At 45.1% G+C, this 23,124-nt stretch overlaps 1 protein-coding gene across 2 annotated transcripts in view; it reads left to right on the top strand.

Moving 5' to 3' along the window:
- The window catches only part of sh3pxd2b (SH3 and PX domains 2B), a 203,991-nt gene that overhangs the window by 110,314 nt on the left and 70,553 nt on the right, over nt 1–23,124 (top strand). For both annotated transcript variants that reach the window (XM_083648433.1, XM_083648432.1), the window contains exon 4: nt 5,453–5,529. In XM_083648433.1, the coding sequence (XP_083504559.1) occupies nt 5,453–5,529 (77 nt within the window). The remainder of the gene's footprint in view (nt 1–5,452; nt 5,530–23,124) is intronic.

Raw genomic sequence — 23,124 nt, 5'->3', positions numbered from 1 at the left:
GACACAAACCCTGGACGTTTCATTTTGAGTAGGCTAATGCATGAGGTTCTCTATGGTTTACGCCAGCTCTGGGAGTATGAAATGCTTTAAATGCGGGGGTTTTGGTCAGAACAAGCTTGTGGAGCGCTGCCCTGCAACTAGATAGCCTAACCAGCTAGCTAACGTTAGCCCCGTTAGCCATCATCACAACAGCTAACGTTAACGCCAAAACAAATCCGCTGCCTCATCCCCACGTTTGGTTTAGCGTAACGCCAGCTCAGACTTTCCTTCTTGCGGGACATGTATTGCAAATTGCAATAGTGGTTGTTTTGTTATAATTTGAAACTGTCAGCCACACTGGGGGCGGCCATGTTTTGCCAGTCTATGGTGCGGACGCGTGATTTCGAATCGCACATAGATTAAGGACGGGTGTGTCTGACGTTTTGGCCCTGGCCATGCTAGGCTCAACGCGGCCTCTGTGTGCTGCTGCTGCTGCTGCTGTTGTCAAATAGCGTTAAATTACACTTTATTGCATCTGGAACGAGAGTGTGTCTTCCCCTGCACAGTGCTGCACTACTCGTTTAGTTACATTCCAATTCATCAACTTTGGAGCGTTATTTACCCCCCCTTCCCGACATCCTAGGTTGACATGCTTCATCCCAATCGATTCCTTATTTTATCTACTTTCATATGATATAAAGATCACCACTCAAGCTTTAAAATTGAGCTCGCTGTCAGCCATCGATTTACAGGCCAAATTCAGTTAAAAAATGTGTGAATTTAAGGTTGCGGGTTATATTATAAAAAATTACAGGATGAAACTGTCAGGATCGGTGTTAGACATGTGGATCTATTCGCGGGTAGTTGATGGCCAAGACACTCTTGGTAACTGGGAAGTTGTGGAACTTGATAGCTGGGTCTGCACGGTTCGAGGTTGGGAACGGTTGCAGAGGTTGGCGTGATATTAGTTTATGAACCACTAGAGAGGACCTGCAGAAACGAACCTTTATAGAACCCGAATATGACATCACCTGTGTCATGACATCACCAGCCGAAAGGCATGATTGAGACACTTATGAATCATGACATCATCACCGTCTGCGACGTCATCAGTGATCCATGACATCATAGTAGGAACGACGACATCATAGTAGGATTGATGATATCACAGTAGGAATGATGACATCATCCTAACAGTACCCTCCCCTCTACGGACGCCACCTGGCGTCCAATGAGGCCATCAAGGATGGCATCTGGAGAACAGAAAATCCGCAGGTTCTGGTGGAGGGGCTCCTCAGCAGGAGGTTAGATGCAGGTGGTCAGACCCCAAAGGGGGTGTCAGACAGTGGAGGTGCTCCTCCCTAATACTGGATATCGAAGCCATAGATAGACCGACAGACTCGGTCTGCCGACTCCGGTGGATCCTCTGGAGTCGGCCATCCCCCGGGGCACGATCCAAACATGGGAGACTGGAGACCATCAAAAGGGACAATGTCACGGTCCGGTGGCCCCCACCAAGAACTGTGCCCCTGACGCAACACCTCAAACTCTGCGGGCTCCGAAGGTGGAGTCTCAGTGGACGCTCCAAACTTGGAAGAAGGAGCCAAAGGAACTGCAGGGGGGGGGGTGTTGCAAGCTCAGAGAGCGGAGCTCCAGAAGGCTCCGCACAATCTAAAGGCTGAGCCCCAGCCAAAGCCGCCGTCTCCGAAGGCAGGGCCACAGGGGGCTCTGACTCAGCGAGGCCTACCTTCCCGACCTGTAGTTTGGGCAGGACACCCACCGTCTCTTTCTTTGAACGTCTCTTCTTTGCTCCTGACCGAGGGCTGACGACACTACGGGGACCTCCCAGCATCAAGCTGGAACCTACGTGTGGGTCAAGAACTGGAATTGGCTGCTGCTGAGGTACGGGTTCAGACTCGGCGAGGGGAAGGTCCACAGGTTGTGCCTCAGGGCCAGCAGACTCGGAGGCCCCCTGCGGGGGGACGGAGCTGATCTGAAGGCAGTGATCGAACCTCTCAATGAGACGATCGACAGTCCTCTCCAACTCCTTAACCCTCTTGGAGACACACTGCCACTCCTGGGTCCTGCAGGGAACGCTGCCCAACCGTACGGGTTTCGGGGCTGGACTCTTAGAGCCTTGCCCCGCTGAGAGTCTCACAGGCCGGCGAGTGGTGGACCCACTTACAGGACCCCGGGAGCAGGAGGAGAGGTGATGCCCGGCTCGACCACAGTACCGGCAGCTCCGGGTGTCCAAACGGCGCTGCCTCTCCACTGGTGTGATGCGAACCCTGCCGGTCTGATCACGGTACAGATGGTTGCTGGTGTTCAGATGTGGCTGCCTTTGCTTTGGGATGACACTAACTCCCCCCCAGAGTATGCGCTTAGGAGCTGGAGGCGGCCGAGCGGCAGGGCTAGAAGCAACGGCCGCGGTAGCTGGGGGGGCAGCAGGTCTGGAAACCTCCGGAACGACGGTGCGCTCGGAAGCAGATGCAGCGGCAGGAGGAATAGGAGGCACGGGAGCAGTAGGGAATGACCTTTGGAGGTCCTCTACCGTCATGCCCTCGGCCCGCAGGAAACCTGCGAGCCTCTCCTTGAAATCGTCTCCATACTCAGCAGCACCCAGCAGGGGCACGTGCTGTGGCTCAACCAGCTGCTGCGGAGCAGGCACGGTGGGAGCAAGAGGCGTGGCTGCACTGGAAACCTCCGGTGTTTGGGTTGGGGTGACTGATCGCTCAGAAGCTGGGGCTGGGAATGACACCCAGTCCCCAGACTCGCAGTCCCAGCTCAGAAGCTGGGGCTGCGGAATGACACCCTCAGGGGGGTTTAGTCCGTCGAGACGATCTAGCCGGCTAACCAGGAGGGCGTACCGATCATCGGCCTTGGAAGCCAGAGCCTGGATTGTTGCAATTATTGTTCGTAAGGCCTCCGTGATTGGCGGAAATGTATCCGCTAGATCCGGTTCAGAGTGGTTCATACTGTCAGGATCGGTGTTAGACATGTGGATCTATTCGCGGGTAGTTGATGGCCAAGACACTCTTGGTAACTGAAGTCTCGATGAGTAGGGAAGTTGTGGAACTTGATAGCTGGGTCTGCACGGTTCGAGGTTGGGAACGGTTGCAGAGGTTGACGTGATATTAGTTTATGAACCACTAGAGAGGACCTGCAGAAACTAACCTTTATAGAACCCGAATATGACATCACCTGTGTCATGACATCACCAGCCGAAAGGCATGATTGAGACACTTATGAATCATGACATCATCACCGTCTGCGACGTCATCAGTGATCCATGACATCATAGTAGGAACGACGACATCATAGTAGGAATGATGACATCATCCTAACAGAAACTTCAATACGACAAAAATAGCGCTGCTCGGTGAACCATTTCCACGCCGAATTTAACACATTGAGTGCCAGCCGTTTTTTCAATGCTGTAGGTAAGTTGTGCCATGTTTTTTTTTGAGGATTCTGGCTCATTTTACAAGAGCCGAGGATTCTTTTCTGTTAAGACTTCGTGAACACCAATCATCTAAAAATAACTAATAGAATGTGTGCTTTCTCTGTGTGCTCCCAGTGCCAGGATTTTGAGCATATTTCCTGATCTTCCAGGACCCACAGAATATTCTGTGCTAGGAATAAAATTACACAACATATCTCACAATAAAGCAGAGACTCTCTTCTTACCCCTTGTAAAAAACTGAAACTCTCCCATGTTTCCTTGTTTAGTTACAAGCAGTGGAAGTTAGCTTGTTTTCACTAAAAATGCCCTTTTTGGAACAGAAATATGAGAAAAAGAGGTTTTTAGTGAAGGACACCGTTTCAAGCAGAACTCTCTTTTGAGCCTTTTATTTTTTGCCTCAGTGACACATCAGACATATACAGTATTTGTTTTCCCAAATAAATAAATAAAAAATAAAAAATAAGAGAATGTATTTTACAGTTGCCATGTGGATTTTTAGCTTAGCTTGATAAAAGCATAAACAAATGGAACAAACCCTTATGTGGTCACACTCACACACACACACACACACACACACACACACACACACACACACACACACACACACAGGAATAACGAGTGCTGTAACGTTACCTGCTGTCACGTTACCTCTCATAATTAACGTTAGCACAGAAGATCACACAATAGCTACGTTAGTGCTGTAAACTTTGAAATGTTTATGTGACACATGTTTCGCCTTGGTTGCTGGGGACGGGTGTGTGACGCGGTTTGACGCGTTTGACGTATCCATGTGATTCCCCCTCCCTTGAGTGTGACAGAGCTCTCCCTTGAGAGGGAGAGCTGGCAAGAGGAAACGTGAAGCGAGTCATGCCGGCGGCATAAGTTATAAACAATGCGTGCTGGCGTCTTCCTCGCCATCGTCGCCATCCGAGAACTCTCTGACTCTGTTTCGACCACAGGCTCCACCCATAAATACTAAACTAGCGGGTTCCTTTTATCAGTTTGACTTGAAACAATGTCACAGGCTGGGAAAGTGTCTGATGTAATGTAAACACCCAGACGTCCGAGTACGTCTTTGGCACAGAACGCCATTGTTAAAAGTACGTCCGGGTACGTCTTTGGCAGAGAATGAGTTAATAGTAAAAGACAAGGGTGGGCAACTATTTTTCATGGTGGGCCACATGAGAAACCCAGATTGTTGCTGAGGGCCGAACAAATATTGTCATGCCGTAACCCATGGATGGGCAACTTTGATGATAGAGAGGGCCACAAAAAAATTTCCTCGCTACCAGATTTTGCTGAGGGCCGAACAGTGCCAGCGCAAGAAATTTGGGGCATTTGAAGCCAGGAATAACTCATTTTAATTTAAATTAACAGTTGTGATGTCATTATTCAGTCTTAACCACCAATGTTTGATCCTTTTCTCACTCACTCCTATGTCACCACCTGCTCTCCCTGCAGGGCTTGAAATTAACTTTTTTCACCACCTGCCAATATGGCTGCTAGATTTTAAAGTTACCAGCCAATTAGCCGAAATGTTTTTCTTGAAATAAACCAGAATATTAGTGGGTTAATTTAAGCATAAGTATCAGTAAGTGGCCCGGGATTCTCAAAGCCTGTGTTGAGGGTCACACGAACAAAAATGTACTCTTGAAGCTAAATAAATCCAAAACCAACAAGTTAATTATTAAAATTTCTACTTCAATGTAGAACAGTCATTTCTTACACATGAGATTACTTTTAGCCTATTTTAGAGTATTGGCCAGAATGACATGAACATTTGGACAATTATTCAGCGGGTATCTTGCATGTTTCGTTCAGGTGCACTGTTTTTTTTTTGCAATTCTATCACGGGCCCGCACGCTGTATTTTGCCCATGTGTGCTCTATGAATACACGTTATCTGCACTTTATGAAAGCACTGACAAAACACTTCCCTGCAAATAAGTAAGGTGAGTTGGACTTCTCTGTCCTGCTGGTCTCTAACACCATTGTTCCTGATTTGTTCCAGGCAAGATCCTGTTCAGGAGGAGCCACATCAGAGATGTGGCCATGAAACGCCTGAGGCCCATCAACGAGTACTGCAGGGTGAGTACACTGACCTACATGTGGCCTCAACCTGGGAAACTTAGGCCATGTCTACATTAGGCCATTTTTAGGGATCTGCAGTTCATTTGCATCTATTGTCCACACTACCTCTATTGTTTTGAGCATAAAACACAAAGACTCCGGTCTCCTGCGGCCAAGCCCGTCTTTGTCATCAAATCTGGTTTGGAATGGGAATAGAGTACCGTAGGGATGATGTATGTTTGTAGGTTTAACCAGAAATCACCGCCATTTTGGTTCGTCAGTGGAAAAGTCTATGGGGTTTTAGAATGGGGATTTCACTTAAATGCATGTGGTTAACAAAAATGTATGGGAACGCAAATTTGGGTTCAGCAGGAACTTATGCCTTTTGAAGCGTTTTCTAAAATTTACGTTCCAAAAGTCATGAAAGTTATTAACATTTGTGAAGATTATCCTGCTGAACCCAAATTTCCGTTCTCATAAACTTTTGTTAACCACAGACCTTATTTTATGCATTTAAGTGAAATCCCTATTCTAAAACCCCATTCACTTTTCCCCTGACAAACAAAGTATACTTCCAGACTCATTCTTGCAGTTCTCTATTGGCTCATTTCCACCACATATAACAGCACAGTACAGCTCTACTCGACCTGGTCTTACTCGTCTCTACTTGATATAGACTCTGAAGCCACTTCCCCGGCGGCAACTCACCAGGCAAGACCGTGGCTTCGGTAAACCCCCGCCTCCGGCCTAGCGGAGCCGATGTTGCACACAACTACAAAGGGCTTCCCGAGGAGCAGACTTTTTCTCTCTCAAAACAATTGAAAACCACCGTCATGTTAAAGCTGAGCAAGGAGATTGATTTTATTTCACCAGAGCCGAAGGCAGCAACACAAAAGACTGATGGAAATAACAGAAGAGAAGGTAAGCCCCACTAAACTGGTATCCAGCATTGACAGTAGATATAGTAAACACGATTCTGCCTGGCCAATCAGTCGTCTGCAGTGTTTTCACGTCACCGTATGGTACCGGGTCCACAGCGCTGGAACCTCAACAAAGCAGGGACCAAAACTAGCACGACTCAACCCGGGCTGTCCAGGTTTTTGATCGGTGGAATGAGACAAAAAAGCGAGACGAGCTGGGTGGGGCCGCGCTGACACAAGCGGTGGAAATGGGCCATTAGTGGACATGTGGAGACCGGAGTTTTGAAAGGATGCAAGTAACCTACTTGTACAGGAGGTGGCGGTAAGCACCTTGAAGGTGTCAGCGGCCCGCCCATAAATGGAGAGAAGAAGAAAGCTGCCGTTAGCCTCTGCATTAGCTAGCTGTTTGCTCTGTGAGCTATGTTACTTATGTGGCAACAAAACGACGCACTGAATGACCAGTTTGATATTACGGTCAACCAGTTCGAGTCACGCTCCTTCCATAAAGCCCACCAGCGTTGATATATATGGGCTAGTTGTTGATATTTATAACAATATTGTGGCTCGAGGGTGCCCGGGTAGTGCAGCGGTAGATTCCCTGCCAACTCAAGTTCAAGCCCCCGTGTTACCTTCGGCTTGGTCAGAAGTCCATACAGGCACAATTGGCTGTGTCTGCGGGTGGCAAGCAACGCTTGCGGGTGGCAATGCTTTACATCCCTGCCTCGTCTGCTGCTGGAGCGATCAAGTAAAGAACGGATCAGATCAGGCATGCAAGAGGTAGGCCTACGTCCGCTCTAACGTCACTAATTAATTTGAGAAAAGAGGTGGGGGCAAACATATTCCTCTACTAGTTGCCTTGCCTGTCACATACGATACGTGGTGAGAGAGAGGGATTGCGGCAGGGACAGGGCGGCGGGCCAAGGCCGCTTCTGGGCTACTGTCATCATAGTATCCCTGAATGAACATGAATGAGAGGCATAGGCTACATTATCAATAATGCATTTAATTAATAAATTAAGCACAATATGAATAACATAAATAAAATGAAAGTGAACAAATATTAGTTAAACAAATCCTTTCAGTGCAAATGCATTATAAAAACAAAAAATAACTAAGATTTGTTTAGAAAACGAAATTACACACTGCTCTATGTCAGGTTCCCAGAAGCACACTTACCAAGTTTGAAGTCGATCAGATGAATGGCTATCGAGATAAACCGCTTTTTGTGTTGCCAGTAGGTGGCACTGTGCCAAATTGCATGGAATTCAGCTCCCTGCACTCCCTTGAGTCCCCCTAAGCGCACTCCCCGAGTTTTAAGTTTTAAGTCGATCAGATGAATGGCTATGGATATAAATCGCTTTTTGTCTTGCCAGTAGGTGGCGCTATGCCAAATTGCACATAATTCAGCTGCCTGCACCTCCTTGAGTGCCCCTAAGCGCACTCGTCGGGTTTGAAGTCGATCGGACGAATGGTTCTTGAGATTAACCACATTTTCTATGTTGCCAGCAGGTGGCGCTATGCCGAATTGCACAAAAACAGGGCACCGCACTGCACAATAGGGTACACTCCCAAAGTTTGAAGTCGATCTGACCAACAGTTCTCGATGGCATGCAGCAGATTATGCTCATCCATAAGCAGTGGTGGAAATGGCCAGGTTTTACTCTGGCAACCCTACTTACACAGGATGCGGGTTCTCGGAAGTGGTGTTGCCCTAGAGCAGTGTTTCTCAAACAGTGGTCCGCGGACCACCGGGCGCCCCCTATTGGTCCGTGAGTAGATTGATCTTTTTTCCCTTTTTTTACACCTCCCACTATCCAATCAGAGAAATGTTTCCATTTTCTGGGAAACGGAAGGTCCGATCACAATGCTGATTAACTCATTCACTGCCAATATCTGACTGGCATTTTTGGCACAGGCCAAGTATTTCCATAATGTTTGGTCATCTTTCAAGACCCACAGTAAATTCTGTACTAGGACTACAGTGATGTCCAATACCTCGAAATGAAGATCTAAGTCTCTACTTTCACCCCCAAAAAGAAAGTTAGCTTTTAGCATGTTCTGTACTCTACTTATAACCCTTTTTATACACCCCATGTTCACCAAAAAAGCCTGTCTGGGAAGAGAAAAGGGAGAAAAAAGCATTTTTGTAAAAGGGCACAATCTCAGGCATAACTCACTCTCAATTCTTTTATTTTGAACTGTATTGACATCAGACATGTAAATATTATTCGTTAGGACACAAATGACAAAAAAAATAAAAATATATATATATATATATACACACATGAAGTGCTTTTTTTTTTACATTCAACAATACAGTTTACTCGGTGTGAGTGTGCAGACAGACAGACAGACAGACAGACAGACACACACACACACACACACACACACACACACACACACACACACACACACACACACACACACACACACACACACACGATCCCCCTTTTAGATTTCTAACCCAACATAGGATAAGCAATAACCACGCCCTGTGGCGCTGGGATTGGCCAGGAGCAACACTGGAGGGCGAGCAGCCCAGCGATTTCATGAACCAACTGAAGAGCTCTTGAGAAGGACAGCGGGCTGCTGTGAGTGCCTTCTGCCCGCTGCTGCCTAGCTGTTCCTGTGTTTATTTTGATTTGTTCTGGTACACCGCCCTCTTCCATGTCTCCCTGTCATATCTATGATCGTTCCCGTTTTCCCCTCGGCTATTCAACACGTCCTCACCGCCCTCGCAAACTGATCGATCATTTCCTCATTCCTCCGATGATCAAACACATCTCTTGATTACTTTCTCCCGTTTTCTCCTGGCTGGCACAGAGGAAGGCGACTCCAGCTCGGCGTTTCAATGGCGTTTCTCCTGTCTGCACAAGGAAGCGACCCGTTCTCTGCTTTCCCTCTTGCTCAATTTCAAAACAACAGCTGCGGTATGTGTTTGATCGCGTGCTGTCGGCTACCCTTTGAAGGCAGGGACCTGTGTCTGTGTGACAGGCTGGGCAAGTGTTTGCTGCAGGCGCTGCACCAATAAAAACAAAAACACGTCAAACACGTCCTTGGCGGGGAAGGCCATTGCTGATAACACGTCAAAGACGTCATTGGCGGTGAATGAGTTAAGGACGATATGTATTTTTTCACCCCGAATCCAATGCCACCACCCGTGAGTCTCTACAACTTATGATTGCGTAGATACATCCACTCTGCATGCAGGGCTACAGGAGAGAGACAGAGTACAGTGGGGGTTGGGAGTTCCAAGTTACTGACCAAACACACTATTTCAGTGATTGCTGTCAGAATATAGAGCCAGTTAACACTTATTTGAACACAAAAACTGAATGCTACTTTAAGATGTCAACAGATAGCCTATTTGACTTTGGCAACATTGTGCATTTATTGAACTTGAAAAAACTTTCTTTGGACTTTGAATAGGCTATATTTGAACTGAAAAGGAAAAATAAATGTTAAAAAAAAGCTCAATGGACTAACTAAAATAAATTATATAGTCCTTATGGTTCAGGAGCTATCCTGATTGATTTATGGTATGCCTGTCTATCCGAAAGAACACCCGTAAAGCACCCTGGGCTTAAAGACAGGGTATCCGCGGGGTCTTGAAAGTTGGGAATTCAATTTAGGGAAAATCAAGACCCTTGAAAAGTATTGAATTTCAATACTTTTTTCAGAAAAGTCTTAAGTAAATTTCAAATTCAAGACCCTTTAAATGTGTTTAAATGTGTTATTTGTCAATGTGAATATGTCCAAAGATTTTGATACGAGTTTATGTGAATTCACTTATTTTGGTCCTCACAACAGCGCACATGTTTTGTTTATCAAGTCATTCTCCACCTCCCCACCGCTCCCCACAGTATCAGCTTGAGAGAAAGTGCCCGGTCGCTTGACAGAGTGTATTCACATGGCCCCTCCCCCCCGGCTACACGAGCAATCAGTGTAGCTGTGAGTGATCATCACTGACTGATTGCCAAGAAGTCATCAACTGTTTACAACCGTGCGTAGGCTATTGTTGCAATTCAACGTGATAATGGCTGCTGAACCAGAAGAACCCGAGAACCCCCAGAACTTTTCCTCCGTCGAAAAATACAAATATAATATTGTGGGAATATTTTGGGTAAAAGCACAGATGGCCAGGGAGGATTAAACATGCGGGAATGCCATTCTTATTTGCCAAATTCAAGGTACGTTAAAACTATACTATCAATGGTTAAAACGTTGTCTTGCGTCATCATACATCATATCGGACACAGACCATTTCCACCCGCAGCAGGATTAATGTCAGCTAAACACTTTCATAGGCTAACATGGCTAACGCTAATCAGCACCAGCTATCTTTGCGCTATCTAACTTTAGCGTTACTTGACTGAGCAAATAACGTCATGTGTAGGCCAGCATGTCATTATCAAAACGTATTGCGGTGTGTGTGTGTGTGTGTGTGTGTGCATCAACATTGAAACTATGACACCACAGGTCTCTTTCTGAGGAATTGTAGCATTGTATCAGTGACAGTTGATCAGTGTTTCTCACGCCACAATAAAGTTTGACTGCCACATATATTAATTTCAATTCAACCTCTTCATTTTGCTCTCAGAGTGCACCAGATTGATGCATCTTACTTTAAAATGTACAAAATTTTCTTTCAAGAGGGTCCAGGGTCTATCCACCATGATCTCTCCAAATCCTCAGGGAAACACTGTTGTGTGCATGTGTGAGTGAGTGAGCGAGCATGCTATTGTTATAAATATTCTTTTTTTTTAAAGTTTAAATAAACCTTGCCTTTGGGTTCGTCACACAATTTATTCTCTTGAGCTTTATTCCTTCCCAGCCTATCTGAATTATGTTGTATTGATACAGTGCATAGAAGTTATGGCAAACTAAGACCATTTAGTTTTGCAATCTCAAACTCAAAATGTATAGTAATTGTGTTAGTTGAAGGTGTGTCGTTGATGTAATCGGTTACAGCTCGAAGTGGCGATGGGGTCTTGAAATTTATTGGAAGGGTCTTGGAAAAAGTCTTGAATTTAACTTCAGGATTGCTGCATATACCCTGAAAGACCACATGAACCCAAGTGGCACGAGGGTCGGAGACGTATCAGACTGAAAACAGATATTGCCTGAGATCAAAGAGGGTTGAGAGGTGGGCCACATAGCCTGTTGATGATTTGATTTGACAGTTCTGGGCACTGGAGTTGGCGATGGCCACTCCTGTTGTGTTCCGCCCCCAAATCGAGCTTGTTCTGGCGCTACGTGAGTGGGCTCTGGGAGAACCAGGCAGCCGACTGCTTCCGTGTGGAGCGGTGCAGACATGCCGAGGCAAGAGTGCTGCCTGCTGGCTTGGAGGGTCGACGAGCCACGGCAAAGAGCCGCGGTAAATACCATATTCCTGGAATGCGAGTTTAACGAACCAGTTATATGTCCTATGCATTCTACATCAAATGAAGACATTACCGTCTGCTTTATTTTGTATGTTACATATTTATTGGCCAAGTTATTAGTTTATGGGCTAGAAATTCTGCCAGGTTAAAGGCACTAGGGGGGCATTTGCCTGCATAATTTTCTCCTCGAAATGAAGATTGATTGACAGCTGTCATGTCGTGATACGATTGGTTGAAATGGGGTAGAAATTTGGTAGTACTAGCTGATGTCACCATACTGTAGATTACAGTTATGAATGAAATCCTGAAAAATTCACTTTTGTTCTGAAAAAGTGTGAAAAACGAAAGAAGTTTAATTTTTGTAATTTTTTTGCATACATTATGAAATGCACTGAATACCCAGGTATGTGAACTAAAAAAAAAGGGGGGGGGGGAAAAGGGTTCTTTAGGGGGATTCCGGATTTGTCTCCCATTTTCTCCAACTTCCCCTGCTGTCCTGGTCGTTGCTCCACCCCCCCTGCCGATCTGGGGAGAATTGTAGACTTGCACATGCTTCCTCCGAATCCCGATACATGTGCCAGCTGCTTCTTCTCACCTGACAGCGAGGGGTTTCACCGGCAGGATGTAATGCATGGGAGGATCACACTATTTCCCCCAGTTCCCCTCCCCCCGGACAGGAGGAGGCGCTGGCACAGCGACCAAGACTCCTACCCCCACCGGCTTCCCACCCGCAGACATGGCCAATTGTGTCTGTAGGAATGTCTGACCAAACCGGAAGTACCGCTACCGGGAATGGAACCCAGGTTTCTGCGGTGGTAGGTGAGAGCTTTTACCTCTACACTACCCAGCCTGCCCTGACGCTGCCAGATGGGGCGGTATTGGCACAATACCGCCCCCATCTGGCAGAGTCAGGCTATACCCAGACGCCCCCTACGAATTTCCCTTTTAACGGGAGTTTAGAGGTGTGCTCTGATGTGTTGTGTTATCTGTGTCACTATTAGAAATGCCACTGCCATGCTACTTTACATCTGCTAAGTAACGGATAATGTACAGCCTGTAAATGATCTGGCTTATTACACGGCTGCTTACCAAAGACATGAATCACTCGAGACAGAATATTGATTTAAAAAATGCTTTTGTTACAAGCTCAAGTAATTTACAACCCTCCTACAAAAAGAAGAGCTCAGCAGGACTGCAAACATAACATCCATAGACTAGATTGTATAGCAGAACTGTAACCATAGCAATGTAAACAAAGCCAGTAAGGTTGCCTTTCAGCCTCCAACCAACAACCAGCAGTTTAATTCTCTCTAAATAGATTCAAAGTATCTTTTGTGTTTCCAACCGGTTAGCCACATTAAGGAATAATGTCTTTTCCACAAAAGTTGTCGAAACTTAATTTGATTTAAAAAATGAACAAAACGAAGCAGATTCTTGGAGCCTGCGGAGTGCTGTAAGATGTGAAACAGCGGTCTGGTATGCAGAAATAGCAGGGGGGGGATGAGTTGGTATCTTATGTTGTGGCTTGAACTATCTGCTCGTCAGGGATCCTGGCCAAAGGCAGAGAGCTAGCTGGCGCTGAGCTTGCTCCAGTCAGCACATCTACAACCCATGCTGTAGCATGGGCTGTAGATGCTTTTAAAAGGCTTGTCTGAACCACACCTTGTTTCTGGGATTTGAGCATGTTTTTGTAAGGTAGTTCTGACCTCGGTCCTCAGTCAAGCCTTCTTGCATTATTCGACTCTATTTCTCATGTGTTTATTGATGTATTTTTGTCACGGAGCAGCTGTTCTTATCTAAAACTACCCGCAGAAAAAGCCTTGTTAACCCATCACGGTACAAATGAGTGTCATTGCAAAGTAAGTCACTTCTGATGTGGAAACAACAGGGGGGCATCTGGCTGGTGTACAGGTAAAGCAACTGGCTTCAATTCCCTGCAGCAGTATTTCCGGCTTGGTCAGTACGTTCCTACAGATGCAATTGGCTGTGTCTGCGGGTGGGAAGCTGGTGGGGTTTGAGTGCTGGTGGCTGCACTAGCGCCTCTGGTCGGTTGGGGCGCCTGTTCAGGGGGAGGGGAACTGAGGGGAATGGCGTAATCCTGCGCCCTGCCTGTGAAACTCCTCGCTGTCCGGTGAAAAGAAGCGGCTGGCGACTGCACATGTATCAGAGGAACCATGTGCTAGTCTACCACCCCCCCTCCCCGACATGATCAAAATAAAGAAACCCACAGATCTCATCAGGCCTGTTGCCAGTTAGTGAAGACTGTTTATGTTTAGTAAACAGTGGTGAGGACCACGGGGGGCCGCCAATGTACGCCTGTGCTTCATCAAGAGGGTCATTTGGGGGTAAAGGAATGTACAGCTGGAAGAGGCAACATCTCTTTCCACTTATGTGAAAAATAGGGTGTGTTTGGGGTGTGGGGGTGAGGGGTGGGGCGTGTTGTGGATTTGTGTCTGTGTGGAAAAATAGGGGGTGTGAGGGGTGGGGCGTCTTGTGTCTGTGTGGTGTGGATGTTTATGAGAAGGAATAGTTTTGCCACTCAATCGGAGTCAGTGGGACCTGATTCAGTCACAGTTGTGGAATTATATTGTGAGGAAGACTGAACGGGTGTTCTCATTTAATTTGAGTAATGTTTTGGTGTCGATTTATAGAGTTTAATAATGGCCTTTGATTGACATAGGTACACACACATTAGCCACAGGGTGATAGCTGTCAGGACTCATCCACCTCTGAATTCATATAGAATTTATATTAGTCTTAGAAGCATGATAAAGCCACTGATACACTTTGTTGTCATTTATCCTTTCTATTTATTTATTACATTGTATTGGAGTTGTATCGAATCGTGAAGCCCATATTCCGTATTGAATCATATTGTGAGATAAGCAAATCGTTCCATATAAAGAATTAAAAGAGATCATTCATGTTTACCCTTCAATGCACCTGGTCTACCAGGCAAGCACAACCAAATTCAATCAAATTTGGTCGCTGTCGTCATTTAAGTCAAAAAATGTGTTATTGTGACAATAGTATAGTCACAATAACACATTTTTTGACTTAAATGACACTACTACATCACTTAGGGAAAGACATCCAGTTGATTGGCAGGTCAACTGGCCACTCTGGGGTCAGATCAACCCTTCCTCCCTCACCCCATCTCCTTATTCTTATCAACTCCCCTCACCCTGAGCTTCAAAGGCCTGCCTGGGTGATGATGAGTTTCAACCACCTCCAGTCCATACGCAGGCAGTCAGCTTGACAAGGTGAAAGCGGAAAGCCATTATGGTTATTTTTCTCCAGAGAAAAGCTGTGTCAGCTCTTCTGTCGCACAGCTGAAGCCTCAACCTGACTTGTGTGGAATTCCCCCGCTTGTGAAATCATATGTTATTGTTCAAGTCGGGGGGGGGGGGGGGAGAAAACTGGGAGTGCTGAGCTTGGATCAGTCAGGTCATGCAACTTAGCTGCAGTGAAGGACTTCCTTCAAACAGCTGTGTTTACTGTAATCAGTCAATGTTCAAAAACACAGATGATTTTATCCTCATAAAGATACCTATTTTGTAAACAAAGGAAGCCAAACTGTATTATTATGTCATAGTGTTATTTATTCTCATCCTAACAACTTATTTATTTATTTATTTATTTATTTATTTATTTATTTATTTATTTATTTATTTATCTTAAAAAAGGCTTCAAACGGTATATATCATAATATCTTGGAATGACAGCCAAATTATTCATAAATGAGCACTCTTTCTCGAAGATACTTTATGCGAGCAGACACTTTTATTTATTTATTTATTGTTTTTTACTGAAATTGATTAGCTCTTTATGTACACACACACACACACACACACACACACACGTACACACACACACACACACACACACACACACACACGTACACACACACACACACACACACACACACACACACACACACACACACACACACACACACACACACAAACACATTTATGTGTGTAAGAATATTTTTTATTGCAGGGCAGAGTACTATCATATTTTTCATTTTTTACAAGAACAATGATAATATGCGGCTTTAGAATGTAGTTATCTTTTCTCTATTTTTCGTATAACACCAACACACAAAAACAAACAAGCTCAGACAGGAACATAAAAACAAAACAAAAACACACACACACACACACACACACACACACACACACACACACACACACACACACACACACACACACACACACACACACACACTCTGATATTACAGCATGGTGAAGGTGCTTGTAAATAAAAAAATAATAAAAAATAAATACATGTTATGCATGGGATCCTGCACAAGGATGGGAGACCAACCGTGCGAATCACCCGCCGCCTCTAACCTCGTCGAGGTAGACCAGAAACGGGTCCCAAACAACTAGAAATCTCTTAGGTGAGTTGGTCCTCAGGTTGGTCCTCAGGAAAAGAGGGTGGAGAGGGGGACTTCCAATCCTGCAGAATGAGTTTCTTGGCAGCGATTGTTGCACAGCTGTAGGGAAGTCCAAAGAGGACGATGTGAGTTCTGCCTCCGGCTGAAGGGTTATTTTGTAGGCCTTAGAGCAGGGGTTCTCAACCTTTTTTGTGCCAAGGACCGGTAGATAGATGGGGAAAAAAAAGTTGCGGACCGGTTGTCAATTTTTATAATAATATATATATATATATATATATATATATATATATATATATATATATTTTTTTTATAAACATAGGCTATAATATTATAGGCTGTGTGGTAGTTGAAACATAGTTTCAAGTTGACGTTTATTTATGTTTGTAGTTTGTAAAAAAAAAAATTTGTAATTATTTTTTCTTTTTTTGACCGGGCTCGCGGCACGGTACCAAATGCATTGCGGCCCGGTACCGGTCCACGGCCCGGTGGTTGGGAACCACTGCCTTAGAGTACCAGTTAAATACTTTGGCCCAGAATCCGGTCAGTAAAGGGCAGAACCAGAAAGCGTGAGACAGAGTGCCCTCCGATACATGACACATGTTACACAGTGGTGAGACAGATGGGTAAATCTGGGTGCTCAGAGCATAAATAATTTCATTGTATTTATACATTGTATTATACATATGACAATAAACTACTTGAACTTGATCTTGTGAAACTTCTGCTTAGAATAGTGAAGACGGTGAGTGACTTTGAATTGGATCAGTTGGTGTCTACTATTAACTGAGCAGTATTGTATCACAGACAGACTTCTGTCCCATATAATGTCAGATAAGTCAATGCCAAGTTCCCTCTGCCACGCTTCTCTAATGCTCTCAGTAGAGGCTGTTGTGCAGTTGTCAAACAGACATACACATCTAGAAATTGGCATTTATGACAGGTTTTTATGACAGTGTCGGTCAGTCTGTCTGCTTGACAATCCCATTTTCCTGCAATAAAAATGATTGAAGTGAGATGAACAGACTGGAAACTTTATCTTATTAGATAAAACAGATGTTGAGAATGTTTTTTTTTTTCCTTTGGCGACATCATTTGCAGTTAAAAAAAGGTAATAAATCATAATCACAATATTTTTAAAATCACAACAATATTGTATCGTGACCTAAGTAGCGTGATATATCGTATCGTGGCGCTTCTGGTAATTCCTACCTCTATTTAAAATATGCATGTTTTTTGGAGAAGAAGGAGGGCAATGCCTTGAGGTAGTAGATATATACAACATAGTGTAAAAGCTTAAACCTCCTTTAAACTTCCTTTGTTGGTGTTTGTCAGGCCTCAGAAACCCCTATTGTTTGCATAATACTGTATGTGCTTTCATGTGCTTTGTTATTGTGTGCCGTCACATTGTACATTGTACTGTACCTTATGGGAGTGCACCAATAGACCTATTTTTTATGATTTATTTTTACTCTATCACACACACACACACACACACACACGCATCACACACACACACACACACACACACACACACACACGGATCACACACACACACACACACACACACACACACACACACACACACACACACACACACATCACACACATCACACACACACACACACACACACACACACACACACACACACAATTACCTTAATGCTACCCGCTGTAAAGAACACCCATAAAGTCCATTTGCTGTAATGCACCCCGAGCCTCCCTGCCGTCTGCTCCCTGGGGAGAATAGTAATGAGTGGACGGGCTGCAGGCTGACAGGGGGAGGGGCATAAATCCAGGGAGAAGATGGCCATCAGGACCCACTCTGACCCCCAGGCGTAGCGTGCTGTTCTGGGCTCCAGGCCTGCGGTGACGGCGGCGACGGCTGGAGGTCACCGGTAAAAGCGACATTTAAATCAGCCGGTGAGCTTTAGAACCTCTTGCTGTGAATTTAGCTTAAAGGTCCCATTCCGTGCAAAAGCTGTTTTTACTTGTAAATGCATATATACTGCTGTCAGCCCTCCCTGTAATGACTGGTCACAAGCTCAGAACTGCCACAGTTGGATTTGTCCCTATCCAGCTTCCCCCTGCAGTCTCCTCCAAGCCACACCCCCAAACGCTTCGTTTGCCCAGAGGGGAATTGGGACGTCACAAGCTTCCTCACGCATACTGCGCGGGTCTCTCTCTCACAAGCTACCTGCACCATTTTGTCTATAGCCACAAAATTAACACTTCTAGCTGGAGCGACGCCAACTGTACGTGATCCAGCAACTGCGGAGGTGCATTCGGTAAGTCTAGGCATTTTGAGATGTCCTCTTTAGCGTAGCAACGTTAAGTTAACGATAGCGTTAGTTGTAGACACAACCTAGCGTGCTGGTCCACAGACGCTAATCTGATGAGGGAGAGCCCGCCCCAGGCTCCCAGCGGCCAATGGGAACTGTTAGTTCTGAATATATTATAGAAACAGACCGTTTTTGGGACGAGGAAGGGACAACTCCGTCACGACAAACGGGGTTGCTATATTTTCGACAAATTAATCCAGAATCATGTTTTATGGACCAGAGACACACGTTTTTAAGAGGTTACAGCTGCACAAATTGGGACCTTTAAAAGGGAGATTTGCTGGTCATAAAAAAGGCAACACACAGGGGTCAACAAACATGTGCACACCATAGACTGTCAAAAGAGATGGACGGAGTGACTTTGTTTGTTCACCCATTGGTTTGTGATCTCCCATTCTGAAGCCTGGAGTTTGACGTTTTGGCTGCTGACATCTTGGTTTTCACACAGCGCGCGCGAGACGGCGTGAGACCGGGCGTTTCCCACAGAGCCGCGGTGCCACCTGCTATGGGTCCGTGATCAGCGAGCTGCATGATCGCTGGACAGGCGACCTGTCAATCACACCCAAAACAGTCTTTTCTATCATCTATTTTCCTCTAAACGGGTGTTTTATAAAAATTCACCCCCCCCGTACAGTAAGTTGTCAATGAGTGAAATCAGCTATACAGACCGAAACAGTTTTTTTTAACAAGGCTGTTATGTTTATTTACACTTTAAAGACGGGCATTTTAAAATGGGAGTTGGGGCGGGGCCTGACTCACTTTTGCAGCCAGCCTCAACTGGCCATTCGAGGAACTAGGCTTGGGCAGTATCTGTTTTTTCATACCTTCATACCTTCCTGACATTAGACCCCGGTATACGGTATATGATGCTATTAGTTTCATGGGGGGTTGGGGGGGAGAGGCTTGTGTCTCTTTTCCACCTCTCTGTTGGTTAAGATCCTGTTGTATAAATTCATGTCCATCAGTGGAAAAAAAGTTGCAACTTCTATATTTCAGAAAACATTACATCACAAATGTCCTCAATGGAGAATGAAAAGTAACAAGCCTGTAACATGTTCAGTTCAAAGTGGTCTTCAACAATATAGTAGTGTTGCTTGTAACACATTATGCTTACCTGTTAAAAGAGATACTCAACAGGGAGAGCCAGACAGTCAGATTTTGTCAGTTTTTCAAAAAAGGGCGGGGAGTTTTCAGGCTTTCGAATCCGCCCACTCCACATTTGGATAGGATGAGCTTTTGTGGGGCGGGCAAATTTCAGAACCAATGGCAGAGCTCTGTGCATTTCCTGCTCGCGCATGTGTAGTTTCAGTTAAAGCCAGCTAGCGCCAAACGGTTCAGCTAACGCTATAATCGGGAGAGACCATAGAACATTTCACTCCAACCAAAACTGAAAAAAAACATTAAAAAAACATTTTCTTTAACTCATTGAGTGCCAGCCACTTTTGGAAAATGGATGCTCCCAGTGCCAGCCCTTTCAGAGCGTTTTCAGTGATTTCTCGAGGCCCACAGAATATTGTGTGATATTACTATGTAAACACCGAACACGCACAAAGAACGATGAGACTCTATTGTATCATCAGCAAAAAAAAGTTTATTGATATCATTTTCCGTTCTTTAGTTATCAGCCGGAGAAGATAGGTTGATTTCACCAAAAACAGACGTTTCAGACTAGAAGCTGAGATAATGAGCCTTTTGTGAAATGAAGCATTTCAAGCAAATCACTGACTCTGAAGCTAATATTTTCTGACCTGAAACATCTGAACAGTAATTTCCTTCAATAAAACAGCACCCCCACCCCCCTCAACTGCAAACTCCTCCTCCTGGGAGTGTCTCTGGTGGCTCTGCTCGCTCTGCTGCGTGTGTCAGGCGACGAATCTCTGCATGGAGCTGGGATAAACTCATCCCCACCAACACACAGCTTGCATGCCAGAGCTGGGAGAAACTCACCCCCACACCAACACACAGCCTGCATGCCGGCGGAGCTTGGAGAAACTCATCCCCACACTAACACACAGCCTAACACGCACCCAGCGTCTATTTTCGGAGCGCTCCGTTTTTGTGCGCCGGCTCCCAGCGCGACACCGAAAAGCCAAACCGGACTGCTGAGAATGGTTTGGCCCTTCGGCGTCGGGTGCTGCTTTTCTGGCGGCTAATCGTGTGGAGAAACTATGCAGCAGAGACAGAGGGGCTCAGTTGTGGGAGCGGATTGACTGCTGTTCGCAGCTAACGTTAGCTCCAGCCAGAGCAATCTATACGGCTCTGGCTCCAGCATCGGTTTCCGTTTCATCACGGGGCTTCTTCTGCTGTTTTTCCTCACCTTTCTCTAATCTGGAGAATACTGTCGCCACCTAATGGGTCCGTAAAATAGCTTCTACACATTCGACATCCCCCATACTTTCACAGGAGATGCATCAGGCTTTGATCCACGTCCCACCGTCAAAAAACGCAATTGACGACAATCGTCATCATTGGCACTCTACGTTACTATTTGAATTGACGACGATTGTCGTCATTGGCACTCAATGAGTTAAACACACATTTTTTTACGTTTTGGTCCCAGTGAGATGTTATGCGATCTCCCCTGTTTCTAAATATATCTGTACCGTTTGGTTTGAACTAGAGATGCTCCGATCAGCTTTTTTGAGGCCGATCACCGATCACCGATCACTGGAAGCAGTATCTGCCGATCCCGATATGGCCGATCACCGATCACCAAATCCATCAATTCAAGCCTTCTATTTATTGTGTCGCATTATTCATATATTTAATTATTCTTAACAACATCGACATTGTATATTAAGTATTAAAATTAGGAGATGAGAAAGTATCATGAATTGACAACCGTTTTATTATTATTTATTACAGAGTAGACTGTATACTGTAGCTTTCCTGTGGAAAAATAAATACAGTCTTATAAAACAAAAAATATAATACTATGATGTACACAACATGTGCACCAACACAGCTTGGAACATGTCTGTGAAAGCTGCAGCAATAGCCTCCGCGGTGTGTGACCCAGAAAACTCTTGTGAGTGAAGTACAACTTTGTTCAGGTCGAACTTTTCATCAATAAACTGCGCAGTTAGGCTCAGCATGGACATAGGACAGACACTCGAACTCCAAATGTCAGTCGTGAAGCTGATTGACGTGGTGTTGTCTTTCATAAGGCTCTCGATGTGCTTGTACACAATTTGGTATAATTCCGGCAGGCAAACGTCAGTTAAATATTTACGTCCTGGCAGCGTGTAACGTGGATCCAAGCAGGACATGAGGCGTTTGAACCCGAGGTCTTCCGCAACAGACAGCGGCTGCTGATCAAGACATATGAATTCCATTAGCTTTGCATTTATTTATTTTCGTTTCTTGCTGTCGTTGCTGTAGGGTTGCTGTCGTTTCAATGTCTCTGTTACAGTTAGCTGAGTGAGTGGCGTTTAGGTTGCTGCCGCTCTTTCGCTGCCTTAGCGCTCGCCAACTTTGTAAACTCCTCAAATTCCTTGACGTGGGAAACCTTCAAATGTCTTATGAGGTTCGTAGTGTTGAAACTCTTCTGCTGCGTTCCTCCACGCGGTATCTCCTTTGAGCACACAATGCAAACGGCAAATTTGTTGTCCTTCTCCAACAAGTTGTAAAATTGCCAGACAGGCGACACCATGTTAGCTGCTGTCCTGTTTGTTCTCGCCCAAGCTGCTTTCGCTATAGAGAGAGTGCAACTTCCAAACACTTTTTCGCCACTACCACCACGCCCCCTAAGGAAACTTGGGAGCCAATGAAGCTTCATGACACGGAGAGACAGCCAATCACAAGCTGCCCTTTAGGAGACCGGAAGAATACTACTTGGCAGCCTGGGAGTGCACTATCTCTATATTGAAACGTCTCTGGTAGTAGTTCTTGCAGATTTGTGTCATTCTGATCGGCCTTGTTTGATCGGCACTTTTGATAACTCCGATCAAAGCCGAAAAAGGCCAAATCGGCCGATTCCGATCACGTGCCGATCGATCGGAGCAACTCTAGTTTGAACCAGTAAAACTTTTTATAAGCATTTTACGAAATGTGTATGGGAAAATAAATGGCAGATGAAAATCTCTGGTACAGTGCTGAAGCAGGGAGTAGGCGGTCACTTTGCCTCTCTATTGTTTGGATATTACCCAGAAGGCTTTGAGGCGGCTAACTTTTGACAAGAAAACCATCAAATCTGGCTAAAAAGTTAGATAAAAATAATACTTATTTGTAACACAAAATGCAATTCAGGAATATTTTAATATTGGACAAAATAAAATAAAATTGAAACCCTAAGAGAAACACACATCCACCGGTGGGTGTATATATACCCCTCGCAAATACAACGTGAATAGGGAAATGGGTAGTTTGTAACATGTAACGTAACATGGTTGCACACTGTGATATCCGCTGCAACAAGACTTGCTTACTTGACGCCACTTTTTCAATAAAAACACATTTATTCAATGACTTTATATAATGTGTATTTATGTCGCATCATTTAGCCTGTGCTGTGATGTGCAGCAGCCGGTAAAATTTATAAAACTAAGCCTGAATGAGCCTTGTTCATT

This window comes from Poromitra crassiceps (assembly GCF_964638095.1).
Source record: "Poromitra crassiceps genome assembly, chromosome: 1".
NCBI lineage: Eukaryota > Metazoa > Chordata > Actinopteri > Beryciformes > Melamphaidae > Poromitra > Poromitra crassiceps.
Note: the sequence above shows the minus strand (reverse complement) of the source record. Positions and strands in the feature narration are given on the sequence as shown.